General features: G+C 41.5%; 2 protein-coding genes across 2 annotated transcripts in view; both read left to right on the top strand.

Annotated features, from left to right (window-relative positions):
- The first annotated feature begins 1,906 nt into the window (after nt 1–1,906).
- hsh2d (hematopoietic SH2 domain containing) lies at nt 1,907–12,788 on the top strand. The gene is made up of 6 exons (XM_036587264.1): nt 1,907–2,053; nt 2,783–2,920; nt 5,695–5,784; nt 6,192–6,357; nt 7,703–7,960; nt 10,007–12,788. The coding sequence occupies exons 2-6, from the start codon at nt 2,796–2,798 to the stop codon at nt 10,502–10,504; spliced, it is 1,137 nt and encodes a 378-aa protein (XP_036443157.1). The 5' UTR covers nt 1,907–2,053; nt 2,783–2,795; the 3' UTR covers nt 10,505–12,788.
- A 2,384-nt stretch (nt 12,789–15,172) lies between these two features.
- ankmy1 (ankyrin repeat and MYND domain containing 1) overlaps nt 15,173–19,657 on the top strand; it is a 26,207-nt gene continuing 21,722 nt past the window's right edge. Inside the window, exons 1-3 of the mRNA XM_036586457.1 lie at nt 15,173–15,855; nt 17,536–17,682; nt 17,971–18,156. Of these exons, the coding sequence (XP_036442350.1) occupies nt 15,691–15,855; nt 17,536–17,682; nt 17,971–18,156 (498 nt within the window). The 5' untranslated portion in view covers nt 15,173–15,690. The remainder of the gene's footprint in view (nt 15,856–17,535; nt 17,683–17,970; nt 18,157–19,657) is intronic.

Here is a 19,657-nt window from a genome sequence, read left to right as displayed (position 1 = left end):
GCGCTACCCACTGCGCCACCGTGCCGATTAATATATTGATAAATATTGATAATAATAATAAAAGCTATTGTAGCACATAATAGCCTAACATAGCATAACATCGTTCTGAGTGGTGAGTTGAAGTTGGTGAGGGCTTATTTAAAAAAGTATGAAGATGGGGCCTACATGTCCAAAAGTTTGTAGACACCTGCTCATCCAGCGTTTCTTCTGAAATGAAGGGTATTATTAGGAAGTTTGTCCCTCTTTGCTGCAGTAACAGCCTCTACTCTTCTGGGCAGACTTTACACTAGATGTTGGAACATTGCTGTAAAGATTTGATTGCATTTGATTGACTGTACCGATGTTGAATGATTAGTTCTGGATCTCTCCAGCTCATTCCAAAGGTACCGGATGGAGCTCCATCACTCCAGAGAATGCAGTTCTCCTCCACAGCTCAATGCTGGGGGGCCTTAGCCCACCATTGGTGCTGGTGACCTTAGGCTCATGTGCAGCTGCTCCAGAGTGCCCCATTTTAGTGTTCAGTGCTCCTCTATAGACATTATACAAGCTTTGGGTGCACAACTGAACACCTGTGTTAGCAGTGAATGCACTCATTATAAGCCTACCTGCAAAACTTTGGACATTAGTGTAAACTGCCACTGGGGACCTTTACAACCTATAGGTGGAGAGCGCCCCCCAGAGGTAGCAAAAAACATTTGCTCAGTAAAAAGCATGAGTGACAAATGATGACAATTAAAGTAACTATAAGCGTATAACACAAATTCTAGGCAAATCCATTGATTATCAACATTTTGTCATTACAGTATTATTATTTTACTTATTTTTTCTCACAGTGGACGATTATCCAGTCTAGCAGACAATGTCTCTATAAAGAACCATGAGCATTCAAAGAACCCTTTGCTTGCTCAAATGGTTCTTTGCATGGTGAAATAGTTCTTCAGATTGATGGAAAACAATTTCAACATGCAAAGCATCCATCTGTTTCTCTGCATACTTTGTTAGCCCCCTTTTACCCTGTTCTTCAGTGGTCAGGACCCCCATGGACCCTCACAGAGCAGGTACTATTTGGGTGGTGGATCATTCTCAGCACTGCAGTAATGCTGATGTGGTGGTGGTGTGTTGGTGTGTGTTGTGCTGGTACGAGTGGATCAGACACAGCAGTGCTGCTGGAGTTTTTAAACACTGTGTCCACTCACTGTCCACTCTATTAGACACTCCTACCTTGTCAGTCCACCTTGTAGATGTAAAGTCAGAGACGATAGCTCATCTGCTGCTGCACAGTTTGTGTTGGTCATCCTCTAGTCCTTCATCAGTGCTCACAGGACGCTGTTGGCTTTATATTTTTTGGTTGGTGGACTATTCTCAGTCCAGCAGTGACACTGAGGTGTTTAAAAACTATGCAGAGAAACAGATGGACTACAGTCTGTAACTGTAGAACTACAAAGTGCACCTATATAGTAAGTGGAGCTGATAAAATGGACAATGAGCATAGAAACAAGGAGGTGGTCACAATGTTATGCCTGATCAGTGTATATATAAATATATATAGATTAGGCATAACCTTTTGACCACCCCCTTTGTTTCTGCACATTTTTTCTGCACATTTTAGTGCACAATTTCTATTTATTTGCCGAGTTTAACACACTGGGGGGAAAAAACACAGCTTATTAAATGTGTTGCACGTGCCACATTAAAGGTGCAGAAGTTTGTTCCCTGTAGAGGATTATTAACTTATTTTCACTAAAAAAACATCAAAACATGAAATTTGACCAGGGGCGCCAAAACTTTTGCATATGACTGTATATAACATTTTATAATATATATTTTAGCCGTTCAGTCAAACAAAAGCGACCTATTTTTATAATAAGAGCACGTGGTGCTCTCTGACGTAAGCACTGCCACTCCCAGCGTTCACACAGGTCGACTTTAACCCACACACCGCTGTTAGACCGACAGTCCACTCTGAACACACAGGCCTGAGAGGACTGCAGCGGGTCAGAGGAATGACGTAGATCACCGTGAAGTCCAGCACTTCAGTCTGTCCGGAGAGCAGGTAAGAAACACCAGCCGGGCTCTCTCAGCTCTAACGCTGCCTCTGGAGGAATGTTGGGGCATCAGAGTCAGTTAGTTGCTGAAACAGCATAGACATCATTAAAAGCTTCTGGTGGTGTCTAATGGTCAGTAATGGTATTTAGTGTTGTGCTGATGGGTTGATATTACAGTGTAAAGGATTCTAATGGTTTAACAGGTGATTCCAGATCCATTTGATGGTTTCCTAATTGGATCTGAATGTAAATCAGTGAGAGACTTAATTTAGATTAAAAACATTGCGATTAAACGTCCAATCAGTGACATAAATCTGAGCTGATGACATCAGCATCTGCATCAGATCTATGTATGTGTGAATATACTGTATCTTACAAAATTTGACAGTTTTCCTTAGTGAATGTTTTAATGAAAGTCTATTTCACACACATTTAAATGGGATATTTATGTTACAGGCAGTTGATTTTAATATTCAAATGTATTCAAATAAACCGAAACAACCTGTCCAACTTCCCCTTCTTTGCAACAGCATCCTTCTTTGTGTCATTTATAAACATGCTAGGTCATCTGCTGGACCTTTAGCTTGAGTTCATGCTATTTATCACAATACAAAAGGATTTGTCACTTTGGTCACGCTGAACAAACAGCTCTTCCGCACTGCTGCAGGTGACATTTCTACAGGTGAACAGGTGACACAACGAGGAAGTTAACGTCCTTTTTGTCCTTCTGTTATCAGCGCGTGGGCTATCATGGCTGGAGCAGTGTCGCAGGCCAGCCGCGAGGCCGTCCTGGCCTGGTTCTCTGAGTTTCAGCGGAACAGTGTGGTGAAGAACGGTATCATTCCTGAGTGGTTCCACGGCATCATTTCCAGGAAGTAAGGCTCAGATGTGCTGCGAACGTCAGACAGAGATCCAGATCATATCTGTTCCAAATTTCTTTTACATACGTGGCTGGAGAGTAAACAGTTTGCACTTTCACTCTTTCACTTCCTCTGTGAGTAGTTTGTTTAGAGGAAGAGGGAACAAAGTCTGTACTGATGTTCCAGTTATTACGGTCAGGCCTTTCATTTCTGGCTCAACAAATCAGTGCAGGATCGAAACTGTCTTGAAGGAGTGCTCCAGGTTTTTTCAAAATAATCTCCAAATAATCTGCCACATCTGTAGTGTGTGGTCAGTTACCATGGACAGTAATTTCCTCATGTTACCTTGTACAACAGAAAACTGGTAGACTTCAAATAGAATAACAATGCCAAACTCATAAGGCCAGACATAATCCCATAAAGAGAAGACACTTCTGGAGACATGTTTGCCTTTTGGTGCTGGACTGCAGCAAAGTCCACCACAAACAGGCGCAAAGTTGCGCTCTTTTTAAAACGATAACACAAGCAAAACAAGCTAGAAATCTTCTTTGGTTTCTTTTGGTTTAACAGAACTGCAAATGATTATTATTTTTACCACATGTAACTATAAACTTAATTTTCAGCCATCTTAGCCTACTTAGGTTACATCAATGGGCTAACGACAGGATTGCTGTCTGGCAGATAATGTTGAGCTCTGCCTTCACATTACAGTGATTGTATCACAGGTAAAGATGTTGTTAGGCACAACATCTTACCCTTGATAATAGCACTAACACACAGCCTCTAGTGGTTATAACTGCAATTCATTATAAAACAGTGGACAACATAAAATGTGATAAAATACACAATTTTCAATAAATAGTGGTTTATTATTAATCAAGATAAACAATTTTTCCTGTAAGAAATGTAGTTCCTTTATAGCATGCTATTATCACCAAGCAAACTATGGACTGCTGAACGAGGACAAGAATGTTCACCCGTCATTCTATATTACAGCCATTTAATTAACGTTTTAACTTTTTGACCCCGTTTACACCTGGTCACTTAATGTGACTGGTATCTGGATTGTATCCTGATAAAATTTTGGCCATGCATTCACACTTGGTAGTAAAATGCATCTCCAGTTAGTCTGAAATCCAATTGCTGTGTGGGACGGAATATGCAAATCCACTCGTTACGCAGCAAACAATTACCAATTGTTTATCTGTTCAGCCTCTTTGTTTGCAGTTTGTTTAGCACAGCTGTGTCTATTCATGTTACTAAGCATTTCGTTTTGTCCGGTCCCTTACCATGAGCGTCCTCCATGATTATCTTCCTCGCAGACATGGATCATGTGCCCAGTGACGTACTGCATGGGGAGGAGGGTTGGTTGTACTGGGGGGGGGTTTGGTTGGCAAATATGTCTTGGAGAGATGAATGTGTTTACACTGCTATAACATGATACTCAAGATGCATGGAATGACCAGGTGTAAATGGGCTCTTTGTCATATAATAATGAACATATGATAATATAGCACCGTTTTATGCAAAAGCTTTCACTTTGTAAGTAGTTTTTGCTTACCAAATTACCACCCCAACGACACTTCTGTGGTGAGTCCAGTCTTATTTAGCACCAAGCTAATGGTGTTTTATGACCCTTTTCCCACACAGGGGCTGAATCTCAAATAGCTCCCTACACCCTATGTAGTGCACTATGTAGGAATTAAATACTGGCTCCTGCATCCAAACAGTGCATAACAGAAATTAATAGAACAAATAGTCATTTGGGGTTCGGCCACAAATTCCATACTGGACAAACAGTGCACTGTTGGGGTGTAGTAGAAAGAAAGGAGCTGCTTGAGATTCAGACTGGGTTTGAAGGCAGATCTGACTAAAACGTGGACATTTGAAGCATGTAAGATATTAATAGAGGAGTCTTTAGCCTGTTAGCTAGCTGAGCAGCCTAGTTCTAGTAAAAAAAAAAAAATTGTCAGTCCCTCAGTTTAAGCATGACTGGCTCATCAGTACGCTAGGTGGTCCATGTGAGCAGCATTACGTCAAAGATTATTCCATTTACAGCAGATTTCTCTTGACTTGATACAGGTGCGCATATATGAAGTATGTTACACGGCCTCGAAAGCAGCTCAGCCAATCCAATTTTAGGCCTGGAAGTTTTAGTTTTATAATATAAAATAGTTCATCAAGTAAAGTATAATGTAACCATAATAAAATCTGATTAAAAAATACTAAGATGACAAAAATGCTTGTGTAAAAAATGTATGTTTTATGTCTTAATTAAAAAACAGTAACAGGCGCTAACATTTAGAGCAGTGACCGCAAGAGCATGGTCATCCTTCTGTCATTCCCTGAAGACCTCAGAGACCTAAGAGCAGAAGCAGGGTGGAGCGAATCCACAATAGAGGAAAGGGTCAGCACATGAAGAGCTTTAAAAACAAAACCTAAATCCTGTAATGGGCAGGAAGTGGAGCTCATAAGCAGTCTAGCAGCTGCATTCTGTGCTAATGAAGGCGAGTAATAATGAAAAGTGATGAAATTAAGTCTTGAGGGGGAAAGAAATGGTTTGATTTTTGAATCTGTATAGAGATAAAAGCTACTCTTGTCAACAGAGCTGATATGGTGGGTCAAATCTGAGGTCAGGATAAAAAACACTAAGATTTCTAACACGGCTTTACATATTGTGAGATTACTCTTAGGCAATTCAATAAGCTGAAAGTGTAACACTGTCAAGTTTATCTCTGTGCTGCTTTGCCTTTGGAAAGTTCATCTCAGCTGATTTAAATATTTTGCAGGGAGGCAGAGGAAATGCTGATGATCAAGCCACCGGGCTACTTCCTGATCCGAGTCAGTGAGAGCAGAATAGGATACACCCTGTCTTACAAGTGAGTCAGTAATGTACTGCATTATACTTTACTGCGTTGTCATATCGCTGCTGTTGGAACAAAACCTCCTATCTCCAATTTTGTCGTTTTTCAGTTTTTGACATAATTTGAAAATGTCTGTTGCCCTTTACATTGTATATAAATTTCATGATGAAAGGACTGAAATAAGTGGCCCAAAATGACTTCTAAAAAAGTCTGGTTCCATTGACTTACATTAAAAGTAAAGTATGTTTTTTCCTTCTCCTATAAAGTTATCGTTTTAAAGATACAAGGTTTTGTTCCGACAGCAGCGATATACTTTCTTACAAAACAGTTGCAGAAATTAATAAACATTTCAATGAACAAACAAAGGTATGAATGGATAGAGACCTACTAATCCCCCCGAATGTGTTTGGTTGTATGTCCAGAGCTGAGGACCGCTGCAGACACTTCATGATCGACATGCTGCCAGGTAACCAGTATGTGATTGTAGGTGAGAAGACACAACATCGTTCTCTCCACGACTTGGTGGCGCTCCACCGAAGAGTCCCCATTCTGCCCTACAGCGAGGTGCTCACTGTAGCCTGCGGCCAGGTGCGGCTCTTCAGCCCAGAGTGTTACTGTTTCTGTCAGTCAGCAAGTCAGAGTTTGGAGACTGTTATTCTCTTACATCTGGCTGAATGTCAGTACATTGCACGTACATTGCAGATTCTCCCTGAGTGAATTAACCTTTTAACCTGTAGTCTGGTTATCAGTTGTTAATCTTAAAACTTATTATATACAGTTGCTACTATGTATTTTTCAGTAAGTATTATAAAAAACTGTTCTTGTCACCTCTGTGTACACGGAACTACTGCACATTAAGCCATCCACGACTATCGAGATTCCGTCTGTTGCATTCTGATTGGCTATCTGAACATCCGTGTGTGTGCACTTCCGTGCACTGGTTGTAATTTGCCTGATGGGAGACATGTTTTAAAGAAGCTGGAGAAAGATATAGTTGCAGGATTGAAAAACATTTGTGAGGCTTATGGAGTCATTATGGAGTTTTTCTCCAGAGTTTTCTTTGACGGATTTAGTAGCTGGTAAATTAGGTATTCACTGTTGTTGGAAGAAAACATTGTATCTCCAAAATGATAACTTTACAGGAGAAGGAAAAAACATGCTTTACTTTTAATGTAAGTCAATGGAACCAGACTTTTTCCCCAAAGTCATTTTGGGCCGTTTCGTTTGGTCCATTTTTCATGAAATTTACATACAATGTAAAGGGCAACAGGCATTTTCAAATTATGTCAGAAAATGAAAAAATGACAAAAATGGACATACGAGGTTTTCTTCCGACAGCAGCATATTCTTTTGCATGTCAGTCATGCGGCCCTTTCCTGTCAAAGTAGGTGGTTCTTGGCCACTTGAGATTCAGCCTGGGCTTGAAGTGAAGGCAGATCTGACCAAAACAAGGACATTTGAAACATGGAAGATATTAATAGAATAACTGTTTAGCCTGTTAGCTAGCTGACCAGCCTAGTTCCAGTAAAAAAAATAGACAAAAATAAATTAAATGACAGAAAAGAGTCAGGAATCTGGCTTGTGAGACTGTCACTGATGTATCTCTAAAATGGTGACGAAGTAATTTGGGACCATTTTTACTGATCCGTTTGTTATGAAATGTTCATGTAATATAAAGGGCAGCCAGTGTTTTCAAATGGGGAAAAAACAATTCCTCACTTTTATCCCATAACAATTTAAAACGCACATAGTAGTCACATATTATGTGCTTCCGTTTTTTATGCAGCTCATTTTTTCAAGGTTTATCCAGCAATCTGACGCTGTTACATAACTGCATTTTGTGACATCACAACAGCAGCTTTTGTAATCAGTAAATGTGGCCCCTGCACTGTGTTTCTACTTTAACCAACACCATGAACCAACTCATTCACAGGCCTCCAAGGACAACACAGACTATGCAGAGCTGTTATTTCCCAAAAGGAACATCTGTCCCCCAGGGACTGATGTCCAGCCAAGCACGCCTCCACAGGCCGGCCCGAGGCCTCAGCCAAATGTCCCCGAAGACCCACGTCCTGCCCTGCCAGCATGTCCCCCATTTCCAAACCAGAGCTTGAACACTGCTCCAGGACATGCTCCAAGACTTTATCCCTGCCTGGACGCTGAGCTTGCTGCTCTGAACCCACAGAATACGGTGAGCTGCCAACACATGAGTAATTTAGGATGACTGTGTTCTTTAAAGTTAAATTAAGCCTAACATTCAGTTCCTCAGACTGGGAGACTCTGATCATACTGCAGGTTTCTCAGTTTGACTCATGAGTGTGTGCATTCTAAGAATGGAATAAAAAAAGTGGTAAAAAAACAGTAAAAGGTCTTTAAATGGGTCATCTTACCCATTGGGACAATTTGGGAACAGCCTTATTTTAAATATATATATATGAACTTGATGACGACAATTTTCCAGGCATGACAGCAAATAAAACTTTTCAACTCAAATACTTTTTCACATTCACAGTTTCAAGTATTAGCTGTTACGCTAGCCGCCTGTTTTAATAGTGTTTTTACATGCTCTTGTTGACTTGGCCTCGCCGTCTTAAGGGTCGTTACTACATTAGTCCAAGTGAAGTTTATTAGATGAGCCCTTGGTGGAGCAAGGGATCAAGTGAACATCAGTGTCAACTTGCCCAGAAATTGTTGCGAGCTGACATGATTTTCTTTTTCAAACTCCTAGAAATGGTGGACAAAGCTGTTAGCCTTAGCCATTAAACACTTAAAAATGCTTCAACTCTATAACATTTGAATTACTTTGTTCACATGGTTTTTAGGTAGCAAAGTACTGCATCTGTTATGCATGCCTGCTGATACAGCTTCATTACTTTACATTGCTTGCTAGTTAGGACACTAAAGGCTACACAGCTAGCAATCATAAAAAATAAAGGCAATACATCTTATACGTATTTACACCAAAGCTTATAGCTAGACAAAGTGATTATTCAAAACGTGTATGTAATGTTTAGACGTCTTAAAAATGTTCTGCTCTACAATATTTGCATGGCTAACTTGAAAAATCCCCTGCTCCCCTTGGCTGTTTGGGTAACACAGATGTGACGTCCTTCAAAGTGTTGAGTCAAAGCTGATGAAGACATATTAAAAAGGTATTAACATGGGGCAGTATGTCCATGTTTGTAGACATCTGCTTGTCCAGCGTTTCTTAGGGTATTAATAGGGAGTTTGTCTCCCTTTGCTGCAGTAACAGCCTCTACTCATCTGGAAGGTGGTTAGGATTTGAATGCAGCCACAAGAGCATTAGTGAGGTCAGATACTGATGTTGGATGATTAGTTCTGGATCACTCCAACTCATGCCAAAGGCATTAAATGGAGTTCCACTCCTCCACAGCCCAATTGCTGGGGGGTTTACACCCCTTTAGCTAATGCTTGGCACTAGACGTGGTGACCTTAGGTTGTGCGACTGTTTCAGAGCATCCGATTCTGTTGGTCAATGCTTTTCTATAGAATTAACAAGCTGTGTATGCAAAGTTAAATACCCATATCAACAATGCATTATAGTAGGTGAATTCACTAATTAGAAGTGGTGTATAATGTGGCAGAGGTGTGGAGTTAGACAAAGGGGAGGCTGTGGTCTCCACCACAGAAAGTACCTTTTATTAAACGCCAAGGCAAAAAGACACATACGAAGCACTGAACCCATTGGGGAGGTCAGCACTAGCCACAGGCTTCACACTCACGGTAGACCAAAACCCCAACACAAGGCATACTAACTAACCCGCACCCTGACACAAGACAACAAAAATAACACACACCCACACACACACACACACACACACACACACACACACACACACACACACACACACACACACACCTTAAACTAAAGCAACACCATCATAAACAACAGTAAACAGTCCTTTTTAGGAAGGTGAGCACCTACCAGGAGCCTCTGTGCATGGCCGCTAGCATGGTCACACCTCCTGAGCTTCTCAGAAGCAGCATAAGCCAGTAGTGGGTTGCTACAATACTTTTGGATACCAAGTGTATTTGACAGAATAAATGACCATTTGCTGTAACTTTTCTGTAATGTTTGCACTTTGAAATCTTTTGCAGTTGGAACGGATGGAACTTTAACTTCTAAGTGAACTGATTTTGACTTTGACAGTTTAAATGTTAAATTATGTCGTAATATATGAAACACAGTTTCAAAGTGCCGTTTGTATATTTTCAGGCCTCTCCTGCAAGACCTGTTCCAAAGCCCAGAACAAAGCTTCTGGACACACCTCCACCACCACCACCGCAGACTCCCCCCAGAAGCAGCTCGCCGCACAGTCTGACACAAAGCACAGCTGGAGCAGACAAAAAGAAAGGGTTACCAGCAGCGTACGTGGAAAGACCACTACCTTCACCACTGTCTGACGACAAAGACGGCAACCAGAAGAGTCAAGCAGAGGCAAAGTCTGGACGCATAAGCCTGGCCCAGTGTAAGAAGATATTCCAGAAGAAGAAGCACCACTCTGAAGAGCATACGTACACAGAAATCAACCAAAATGAAATTGGAAAGGAGCCTGCATTCACAGCGTCAAAGCACCAGGAGCTTGGTGGAGACAGCCATGAACCAAAAGCTGAAAATGAACCCGCTGTGGAGGCTGGGGTCAATTCTGTGACTGCAGCTTGGGCTTTACCAGTAGAATACCTCAACCCACCTCCTTTTGCTCCAGGGTACTAACTGAAATAAGTCTGCGCTGAATGTCAGTGATGAAAGTAGTGAGGCTGTATTGTAAGTGAAATATTTAGTTATATATAATATATATATATGATATAATGAATATTACACTTGCAATACAGTGTGTGTGTGTGTGTGTATATATATCACTGTTGTTGGAACAAAATCTCCTATCTCCAAAATCCTTCTTTGCTTTTTATGTAAGTCAATGGGACCAGACATTTTCCTCCATTCAGCATGAAATTTACATACAATGTAAAAGGCAACAGGCTTTTTCAAATTATGTCAGAAACTGAAAAATGACAAAAATGGAGATACAAGGTTTTGTCCCAACAGCAGTGTATTCTTTTGCATGTCAATCAGGCGGCCCCTTCCTGTCAAAGTAGGTGGTTCTTGGCCACTTGAGATTCAGCCTGGGCTTGAAGTGAAGGCAGATCTGATGTGTGTGTGTGTGTGTGTGTGTGTGTGTGTATAAATAGGTTCCTCTGCAGAGAATACACTTAAGGAGAACAAACTTAAATATGGCATTTTTTGCTTTTAGTGCACAATGTGTATTTATTTTCTGAGTTTCACATTTTTGGAAAAAACCTAACCATAAAATGTGTCATAATTACACATTTTTTTAACGCTAAATTTCTGAAAATAAACAGTAATTGTGCATTAAAATTTGCAGAAGTGTGTTCCCTGTAGACGATGTATTCACTTATTTTCGCTTAGAAAATCAACAAAACATGTACCTTAGCACAATATTTTCTGGTTAAAACAAAAATTGGGATTATCGATTGTATCTCCTCACTGCCCCACCAATTTCAGACTGCAGAATGTGCACAGTGAGTTCCATAGCCATGTGCCTGTGCTTTCCATATTGCAAAAAAGGTGTTTTCCATTATTATAGAAAAGGGGCTCTGGAATTCAGCTGTTGATGTCTGTAGGAAAACATGAAGTGACTATTTTTTAATCTCCTCTGAACCTCTGAACCATCAGGACACTAAACTGTAGGGAAAATGCTTAGAGTTTTCCTCAGACGGGACTGTCGCATCTCTGAGAAACCCTCAGCAGAGACAGTGGAAATTTGACTGATACTAGTTACTATGCACATTATTTTATTCTGTTTCTGTGTATTCTGTGTTTATTCTCCATTGTGAGGCAATGACTGCACTACAAAATTTTTATTTATCCATTCTGTCTATATATGTTTAAACTCAATGTTATCACTTCATGGAGGGAATTATCTAAAAGTTGTTAGACAGTAATTTTGCCTATGACAAGGATTACATTGAGGCCACAGCTGTGTAGATCCACATACAGTACTGTGACCAAAAATATTTACCATGGACAAGAAAAACTGTGAACGTCCGAGGTCACTGTGATAATCTGTCTGACTGGAATGCAGTGAAACCTGGCAGACATGGACTTAACTGATGACTCAGTGATAATTCACTGTGATAAACTATAGTAACCACAGACTTGCATTTATGTGCTGTATGGCTCACTTAGTGGGTGAGAGGGAACCAAATAAGCAAGCAGGTTCGATATATATAGTTTATATATACACCATCCAGTGTATTAGAAAGACTCTTGTACTTCCACTCATTGGTCACTTTCTGAGCTCCACCTACTTTGTAGGTCCACTATATAGATGTACAGATATAGACTGTGGCCTTCCGTTGCTGCACAAATCAGCCTTCCTCTACTTCATTAATCAGTGGTCGGTTTCTGAATATACGACCCGATATTATTTGGTAGTGGACCATTCTTGACCGAGCACCTTGCTGAAAAAACAGCCTGGCCTGCTCAAGCTGATTAAACAGCACAGGGTATATTTTCATTTGAATTTGATAGTTTAGCTAGCTGACCAAAATGACCAGCTTGACCAAGTTGGTCGATCAGCATGACCAGTTTGACCAAGTGGGTCAACCATCATGACAGTATGAACAAGCTGGTCGACCAGCTTGGTCAAGTTCGACATGCTGGATGACCAACTTGGTCAAGCTGGTCATTCTGGTTGACCAGCGAAACCATCAAACTCAAATGAAAACATATCCTATGCTGCCTTGCTCATCCAGCTAAGTTGATCTACCAGCTTAACCAGCAAGGGTATGTTTTCATCTACTCCAGCTGGATGTCCAGCTTGTCAACCAACTAGACCAGCCTAGACTGTCTGAAAGCAGCTACTAGCAAAAGCTGGACTCTCAGCAGGGCAGTGACATTGTAGTGGCGTGGTGTGACACTGGTACAAGTGTATCAGGCACAGCGGTGTTGCTGAAGGTCCTGGATTTCAAATAAAGTGACCACTGGTTTATATCTAAGCTGTGTGTGAGCGGTTAGGGGAATGTTGTCCATTTCTCAGAAAGTGAAACAACATCAGACTGCATGACAACAATGCATCCATCCATCATTCACTCTTAATTAACTGCGCTTAAGCAGAGGTGCTGGGTTACAGAAGATCAGGTGTTGCTCTTTCAGCTGCAAGCCTCGCTGTAGCTATCAAATGACTATCAATAACGTTTTTGTCTCGCCGGCCCTTTTTCTCTATTTGTGACTTGTGTCAAATAACACTGAGAATTACAGCCACATCATACTGAACTTGTGACAGACAGGAATGTGACAGGGTGGAATATTCCAGGCTAAACTGGTGGCCATGCGGCTGGTTATCAAGCTTAGATCTCAGTTTTTCACCAGTTAATCACATTACAAATGTTTTCTCTGTCTGTTTTGCGTGACGGGTGTACATGTGCTTGACGAACCTTGTCAAGACTGAAGAAACCAACAAATTATCAAAATATAACATCTTTAAACTTGGCTCTCCTGAAGACTTAAATTACATCACTTACTGTTCATCATACATATATATATGTGAAGGTGTTAAGATGGAACATTGAGCAAAATCTTTTTACTATAAAAATCCATTCAGTACATTTTCTTCCTGAACACAGAAAAGCATTAAACATTTTAACACCTCTGTTATTCTTTTAAACGCTTTTGAACTCCAGTTATAGACCACTGTAGTTGTGTCGTCATTTTGTAGTGGGCGCCATGCTCTTATGCCCATATTAGGAACTCCGGGTCTGAGCTCCATTTCTCTATGGCCAGAATGGGTTTTCGAAAAAAACAAATCTATCGCCCCCTGTGTTAAATAACAATGTTCAGAACCCAATACGTTTTGTCCTATGAACATTCTTCTCTCGAATACCACTGGATCCTCTGAATTACGAGGTTGTTAAAGTGTTGAAATATGAATATTGTTGCATATGAGCTAATGCTACTGCGCACTCAATTCACGTCATTAGACTGACAGCCTCCGTAAGCAGGTTATTTATATTACTCCATAGTTATCGCCCCCTGATCAGCTGATTTAGGCTCTCAGAATATCCTAATTACTATTTTAATGCTGGTAACATTTTTCTGAGGGCATTTTCTCAGGACATTCGCCAGCTTTTTGTTTGACTTTTCCCGTTCCATCTTAAGTGGTGCAGCAGTCACTTTCTGAAATGCTGTGCCATTTAAGGTGGAACAGGAAAAGACTTCAGCTTCATGGAGGGTTGAAAGGCATGATATGAGGAGGTTTCTCTATTGTAATTATGCGCTACGGTAAAACATTTCATTAAGGTAGCACAGCTCGTCAGAGCACCACCACAGCCCGTCTTAGTTTCGTGTAGCTTGGTGACATCAAATTGATGCGCAGTAGCTTTAGCTCACATGTAGCAATATTAGTATTAAGGCTCTTTAACGACCTCTTGATTTGGAGGATCCAGTGATATTCGGGAGAAGAATGTTCACAGGACAAAGCGTATCGGGTTCTGAACATTTATATTTAACACAGGGGGCGATAGAGACGATTTTCCAAAAACCCTATTCATTCTGGCCATAGAGAAATGGAGCTCAGACCCGGAGTTCCTAATATGGGCATAACGAGGACTACAGAATGACGCACGATTACAGTGGTCTATAGGAGTTTAAAATGGCGCCACGTGTACGTTCATGACGTCAGTGAGCGCGAACAGCCAATGAGCTGCTCTGCTCGCCAACCAGTTAGCACTCAGTAGCAGTAATGCTAGCGTCCTGCTGCCTAAAACCTGTTTCCTGTTGGAAAAAAAGAAACATACACGCTTTTTAGTAAAATACAACCTTCAGCTTTCTAAAATTAAAGGAAAGTTCAGGGCAAGTGATTAGAAACTGTTTCAACCTTTTGTTTTTAGCCGTTTAGCTCCCATTCAATCCCAATCAATGAGGACTCGCTCGCGGGCGCCCTCTGCTGTTTTGCAGTCATATTTTTGATATCATGGGGAAATAGGAAGAAGCCAGACTCCTCATAGACCGGCTCTGACAAGTCCTCAAGTAGCTTACTTGATCTCTGAGATCTATCATAAGCAGTTTGTTAGGCACTATTTTTCTCTTTTTGGACCCTTTTGGCCAGAAATGAAGTGCAAAATCTCGAAAGTAAAGAAATACTCAGCGAAGCACAAATGAGGAAAAATAACTAGTTACCAATTACTCTGATCAGATCAGTGGAGAGAGCAGCCCACCTGAATAAGAAGCTAAGAGTTACTGAACAACTACGAGAGAGAGAGAGAGAGAGAGAGAGAGAGAGAGAGAGAGAGAGAGAACGAGAGAGAGAGAGAGACAGACACCCCGGGACGTCGCTGTTGCTAGGCTGCATGCCCTCTGTAACTTGGGAACAGAAAGGTCGATGTAAACACGCTCAGGCTGGGCGTATCAAATGTCTTTTTGGAGTTATGACTTGGTCTGTTCGCTTTTCTCCGGTGGGGTCTGCAGCTCCCCGGTGACGGTGGGCTCCACTGGGCTCCACTGCAGCGCAGAGCACAAGCACCCCGGCTTTCTGAGTGGAAACAGCCGGCTGTAAGAGGAGCAGGTAGATTCTCAGCGCTCTTGGCTCACAGTGTTTTGAAACGTTTTGTAAAAACAAAAGTTTTTTTTTAAGTTTGCGCGTGCGATCTAATCAAAACTGCCGTTGTCAAAGTAACCAAACTGCCTTCCAGCGCTTATAGCACGCGTTCAGGTTTATCCAGAAAACATGAACAAAGCGTTAAAAAAGTTCTGCTTCACACTGCCGCTGTTGAGGTAACAGATCAGCGCTCGAGCAAAACGTTTTACTTTCTTATAAAACATAAACACGAGTGGTCACTCTGAAATGTTCTGCGACGCTCATCATCCACAATGTCGCTGTAATGCCGTTACTGGACAGAAGAGGGCGCAGCTGCATGACGCATGCAGTGAGGAGTAAGAGAGCCGGAGCAGGAGAGCAGCGCTGGACTGACGGATCCATATACAGAGGAGAGTTTGTGGACGATTTGAAACAGGGAGGTGGGGTCTTCACCTGGGCCAACGGAGAGGTGGGCAGCACGAGTCAACACTCAACACTCAAAGACCTCTTTACATAATTAAATGTTGTATATAGTTGTATATAATGTGTTGTACACCGACCAGGCATAACGTTATGACCACCTCCTTGTTTCTACGCTCATTGTCCATTTTATCAGCTCCACTTACTATATAGGTGCACTTTGTTAGCCCCCTTTTACCCTGTTCTTCAGGGGTCAGGACCCCCCATAGACCCTCACAGAGCAGGTACTATTTGGGTGGTGGATCATTCTCAGCACTGCAGTAACACTGACGTGGTGGTGGTGTGTTAGTGTGTGTTGCGCTGGTCTGAGTGGATCAGACACAGCAGTGCTGCTGGAGTTTTTAAACCCCTCAACCAAAAATATCCAGCCAGCAGCGTCCTGTGGGCAGCGTCATGTGACCACTGATGAAGGACTAGAGGATGACCAACACAAACTGTGCAGCAGCAGATGAGCTATCGTCTCTGACTTTACATCAACAAGGTGGACTGACAAGGTAGGAGTGTCTAATAGAGTGGACAGCGAGTGGACAAAGAGTTTAAAAACTCTAGCAGCACTGCTGTGTCTGATCCACTCGTACCAGCACAACACACACTAACACACCACCACCACATCAGCATTACTGCAGTGCTGAGAATGATCCACCACCCAAATAGTACCTGCTCTGTGAGGGTCCATGGGGGTCCTGACTGACAGGGTAAAAGGGGGCTAACAAAGTATGCAGAGAAAAAGATGGACTACAGTCTGTAACTGTAGAACTACAAAGTGCACCTATATAGTAAGTGGAGCTGATAAAATGGACAATGAGCGTAGAAACAAGGAGGTGGTCATAATGTTATGCCTGATCGGTGTATATGATTCAATATAGTACCTTTTTGAAAATGGTTCTATATAGCACGAAAAGGGTTCTTATATTGTTACAAGATTGGCATGATTGGCAGGTTCTATATAGAACTATACACACTTAAAAATGTTTTTTTGAGGGTTCTTTAGTAAAGAAAATGGTTCTATATAGAACCATGAGCACTTAAAGAACCCTTTGCATGATAAAGGTTTCTTTGCGTGGTGAAAGGTTCTTTAGATTAATGAAGAGTATGTTTTATATGATTCTATATAGAACCTTTTTGAAAAGGGTTCTATGTAACAACAAAAAAAGTGTTCTTCGGTTGTTACAAGCTTGACATCGTAACAACAGAAGAACCCTTTTTGGTGCTATATAGAACCCTTTTCAAAAAGGTTCCATATAGAGCCATCTACAGCACATTCTCCATCAGTGTGAAGAACCCTGTCACAATGCAAAGAACCCTTTAATCATGCAAAGCGTTCTTTAAGTATATATATGTATATATAGGTGGGCTGCAGGACTGGAGCTGGGAACTAGTGAACTAGTCTGGCACTGATTTACCTTAAACGAACACCAATTTTGTGCTTATTAACCACACTGCAAACTGCTGTGTGGTTAATAACTGACAAAAGTACTACATTGAGTTGACTTGTTTTATATGTGTACAACTCTTCTACAGTCTGTATTAACCCAGCACAGTTACTGCCAAATGTAAGTAAACTGAAAGACTGAACTGTATTCTGTTATCATGACAATTCAGTTTAAGTGGTCTGTTCATTCATCCTGAGGTCCTTCTGTAGTGACCAGGTGTTTTATTTGCTGCTTAGACATATGAAGGCTCCTTCTACAAGGACTACCGCCATGGGAGTGGGACATACTCCTGGCCGGATGGGTCGCGATTCACTGGCAAGTTTTATCTGAATCGTAAAGAAGGATATGGGGTCCATGTGTTCCCAGATGGAACTACCTTTGAGGTAAAACACAGCTTTGTGAGCAGTTGTGTGCCAGTAATTGACAGGGTGTGTCAGTTGTTTGTAAAATGTTGAATCCTAGGGTTTGGCAGTGGTTAGACGTTATGTAATGATTTATGTAAAATACGGATTATTTCATAAATGTATTCCAGTCCTTTAATGTCTGTTATTAATTATCTTGCTTATTTTGTAAATTATTTTCTCCTAAGCGTTTGCCTTTTTTAAGCATTTAAAAAAGACCTTATTGCACCCACTGCAACCTTTTTTTGCACTGAACTCCTGTCCACTCAGGGTCTGTACCATGCTGATGAACGCTTTGGGCCTGGAGTGGTCACGTATGTAGATGGACGGCAGGATGTGGGTGTGTGGTACAGACAGTGGCTGCTGCGTCTCTGCACCAGAGTAGATGGAGCCTTCACACTAAAGGATGTCCCGGGTTACGCGGCCCGACTCCCAAAACAAGAATGTCTGACCCAGGCGAGGACGAGCTTCAGTATTGCTCTGTTCAAGTATTTGTTCACAACAAATCTTTTAAAAGCAGGGATATGTGATCTTTGTTTTTCCATGGACATGGAATCAATATATACACTTATTGGCCAATTTATTAGAAAACACATGCCTTGATGGTTCACTTTGTAGGTATATGCACTATATGGCCAAAAGAATATGGACACCTGACCATCACACCTATATGACTCTTGTTGGACATCTCTTTCCAAAACCACTGGCATTAATATGGAGTTGACCCCTCCCTTTGCAGGTGTAGCAGCCTCCACTCTTCTAAAAAGGCATTCCACAAGATTTTAGAATATGTCTGTGGGAATTTGTGCCCTTTCAAAAGAACCGTGAACACTCGAACAACCTTTTGCATGATGAAAGTCTTCTTCAGAATGTGCTACAGATGGGTTTATATAGAACCTTTTGGAAGGTTCTGTATAGCAGCCAAAGGGTTCTTCTATTGTTATGATGTTAAGCTGTTAACAATCGACGAACCCTTCTGGGTGCTGTATAGAACCCTTTTCAAAAAGGTTGTATATAGAACAATCTACACTACATTCTTCATCAGTCTGAAGAACCCTTTTGTAATGCAAAGAACCCTTTAATCATGCAAAGGGTTCTTACAGTGCTCATGGTTCTTTACAGAACCACTTTCTTTATGAAAGAACCCTTGAAAAAACATCTTTTTTAAGAGTGTAGGCTTGTGTGCAGCTGCTCGACCATGGAAACCCATTTCACGAAGCTCTCAATGCACTGTTCTTAAGCTGATGTTTCTTCCAGAGGCAGTTTGGAACTCTGTAGTGAGTGACGCAACAGAGGACAGGCCATTTTTATGTGTTTCAGCACTCGGCATATCTACTCTGTGAGTTGCATGGTCTACCGTTTTATGGCTGAGCTATCGTTGCTCCTAAATGCTTCTATATAACAGTAGTAGCACTTACAGTTGACTGGGGCAGATCTAGCGGGGCAAAATTTTCACAAATGTCTAACAGTGCTAGGTTTAAAGCCAGTGAGCTCTTCAGTATGACCTACTCTACTGCCACTGTTTGTCTACGGTGACCGCATGGGTACATGCTTGATTTTACATACCTGTTTGCACCCGAACTTAATAATTAGGAGGGGTGTTCACATACATTTGGCCATCTAGTGTAGATAGAGACCAACCCTATTTAAGGCACAAACAGACACAGGTTTGTTATCCTTTGTAAGTAGCCCATCATCGGTGGTCAGTTTCTGACCACAGGACCACTGTTGGCTGGATATTTTTGGTTGATGGATTATTCTGAACCCAGCAGTGACACTGACATCACCACACACCACCATGCAACTGCCATGTCAGTGTCACTGCTGTACTGAGTGTGTCTGAGGGTCATATGGTGGCCTCTTGCCACTCACAGATGCGGTAAAAAGGGACAGATGAATTTTTCAGCAACATATGGGCTTCAGTTAGCAACTTTAAACCTACAAAATACATCTTATG

This window comes from Colossoma macropomum, unplaced genomic scaffold (assembly GCF_904425465.1).
Source record: "Colossoma macropomum unplaced genomic scaffold, Colossoma_macropomum, whole genome shotgun sequence".
Taxonomy (NCBI): domain Eukaryota; kingdom Metazoa; phylum Chordata; class Actinopteri; order Characiformes; family Serrasalmidae; genus Colossoma; species Colossoma macropomum.
The sequence above is the reverse complement of the archived record's forward strand: the minus strand, read 5'-3'. Positions and strand labels throughout refer to the sequence as shown.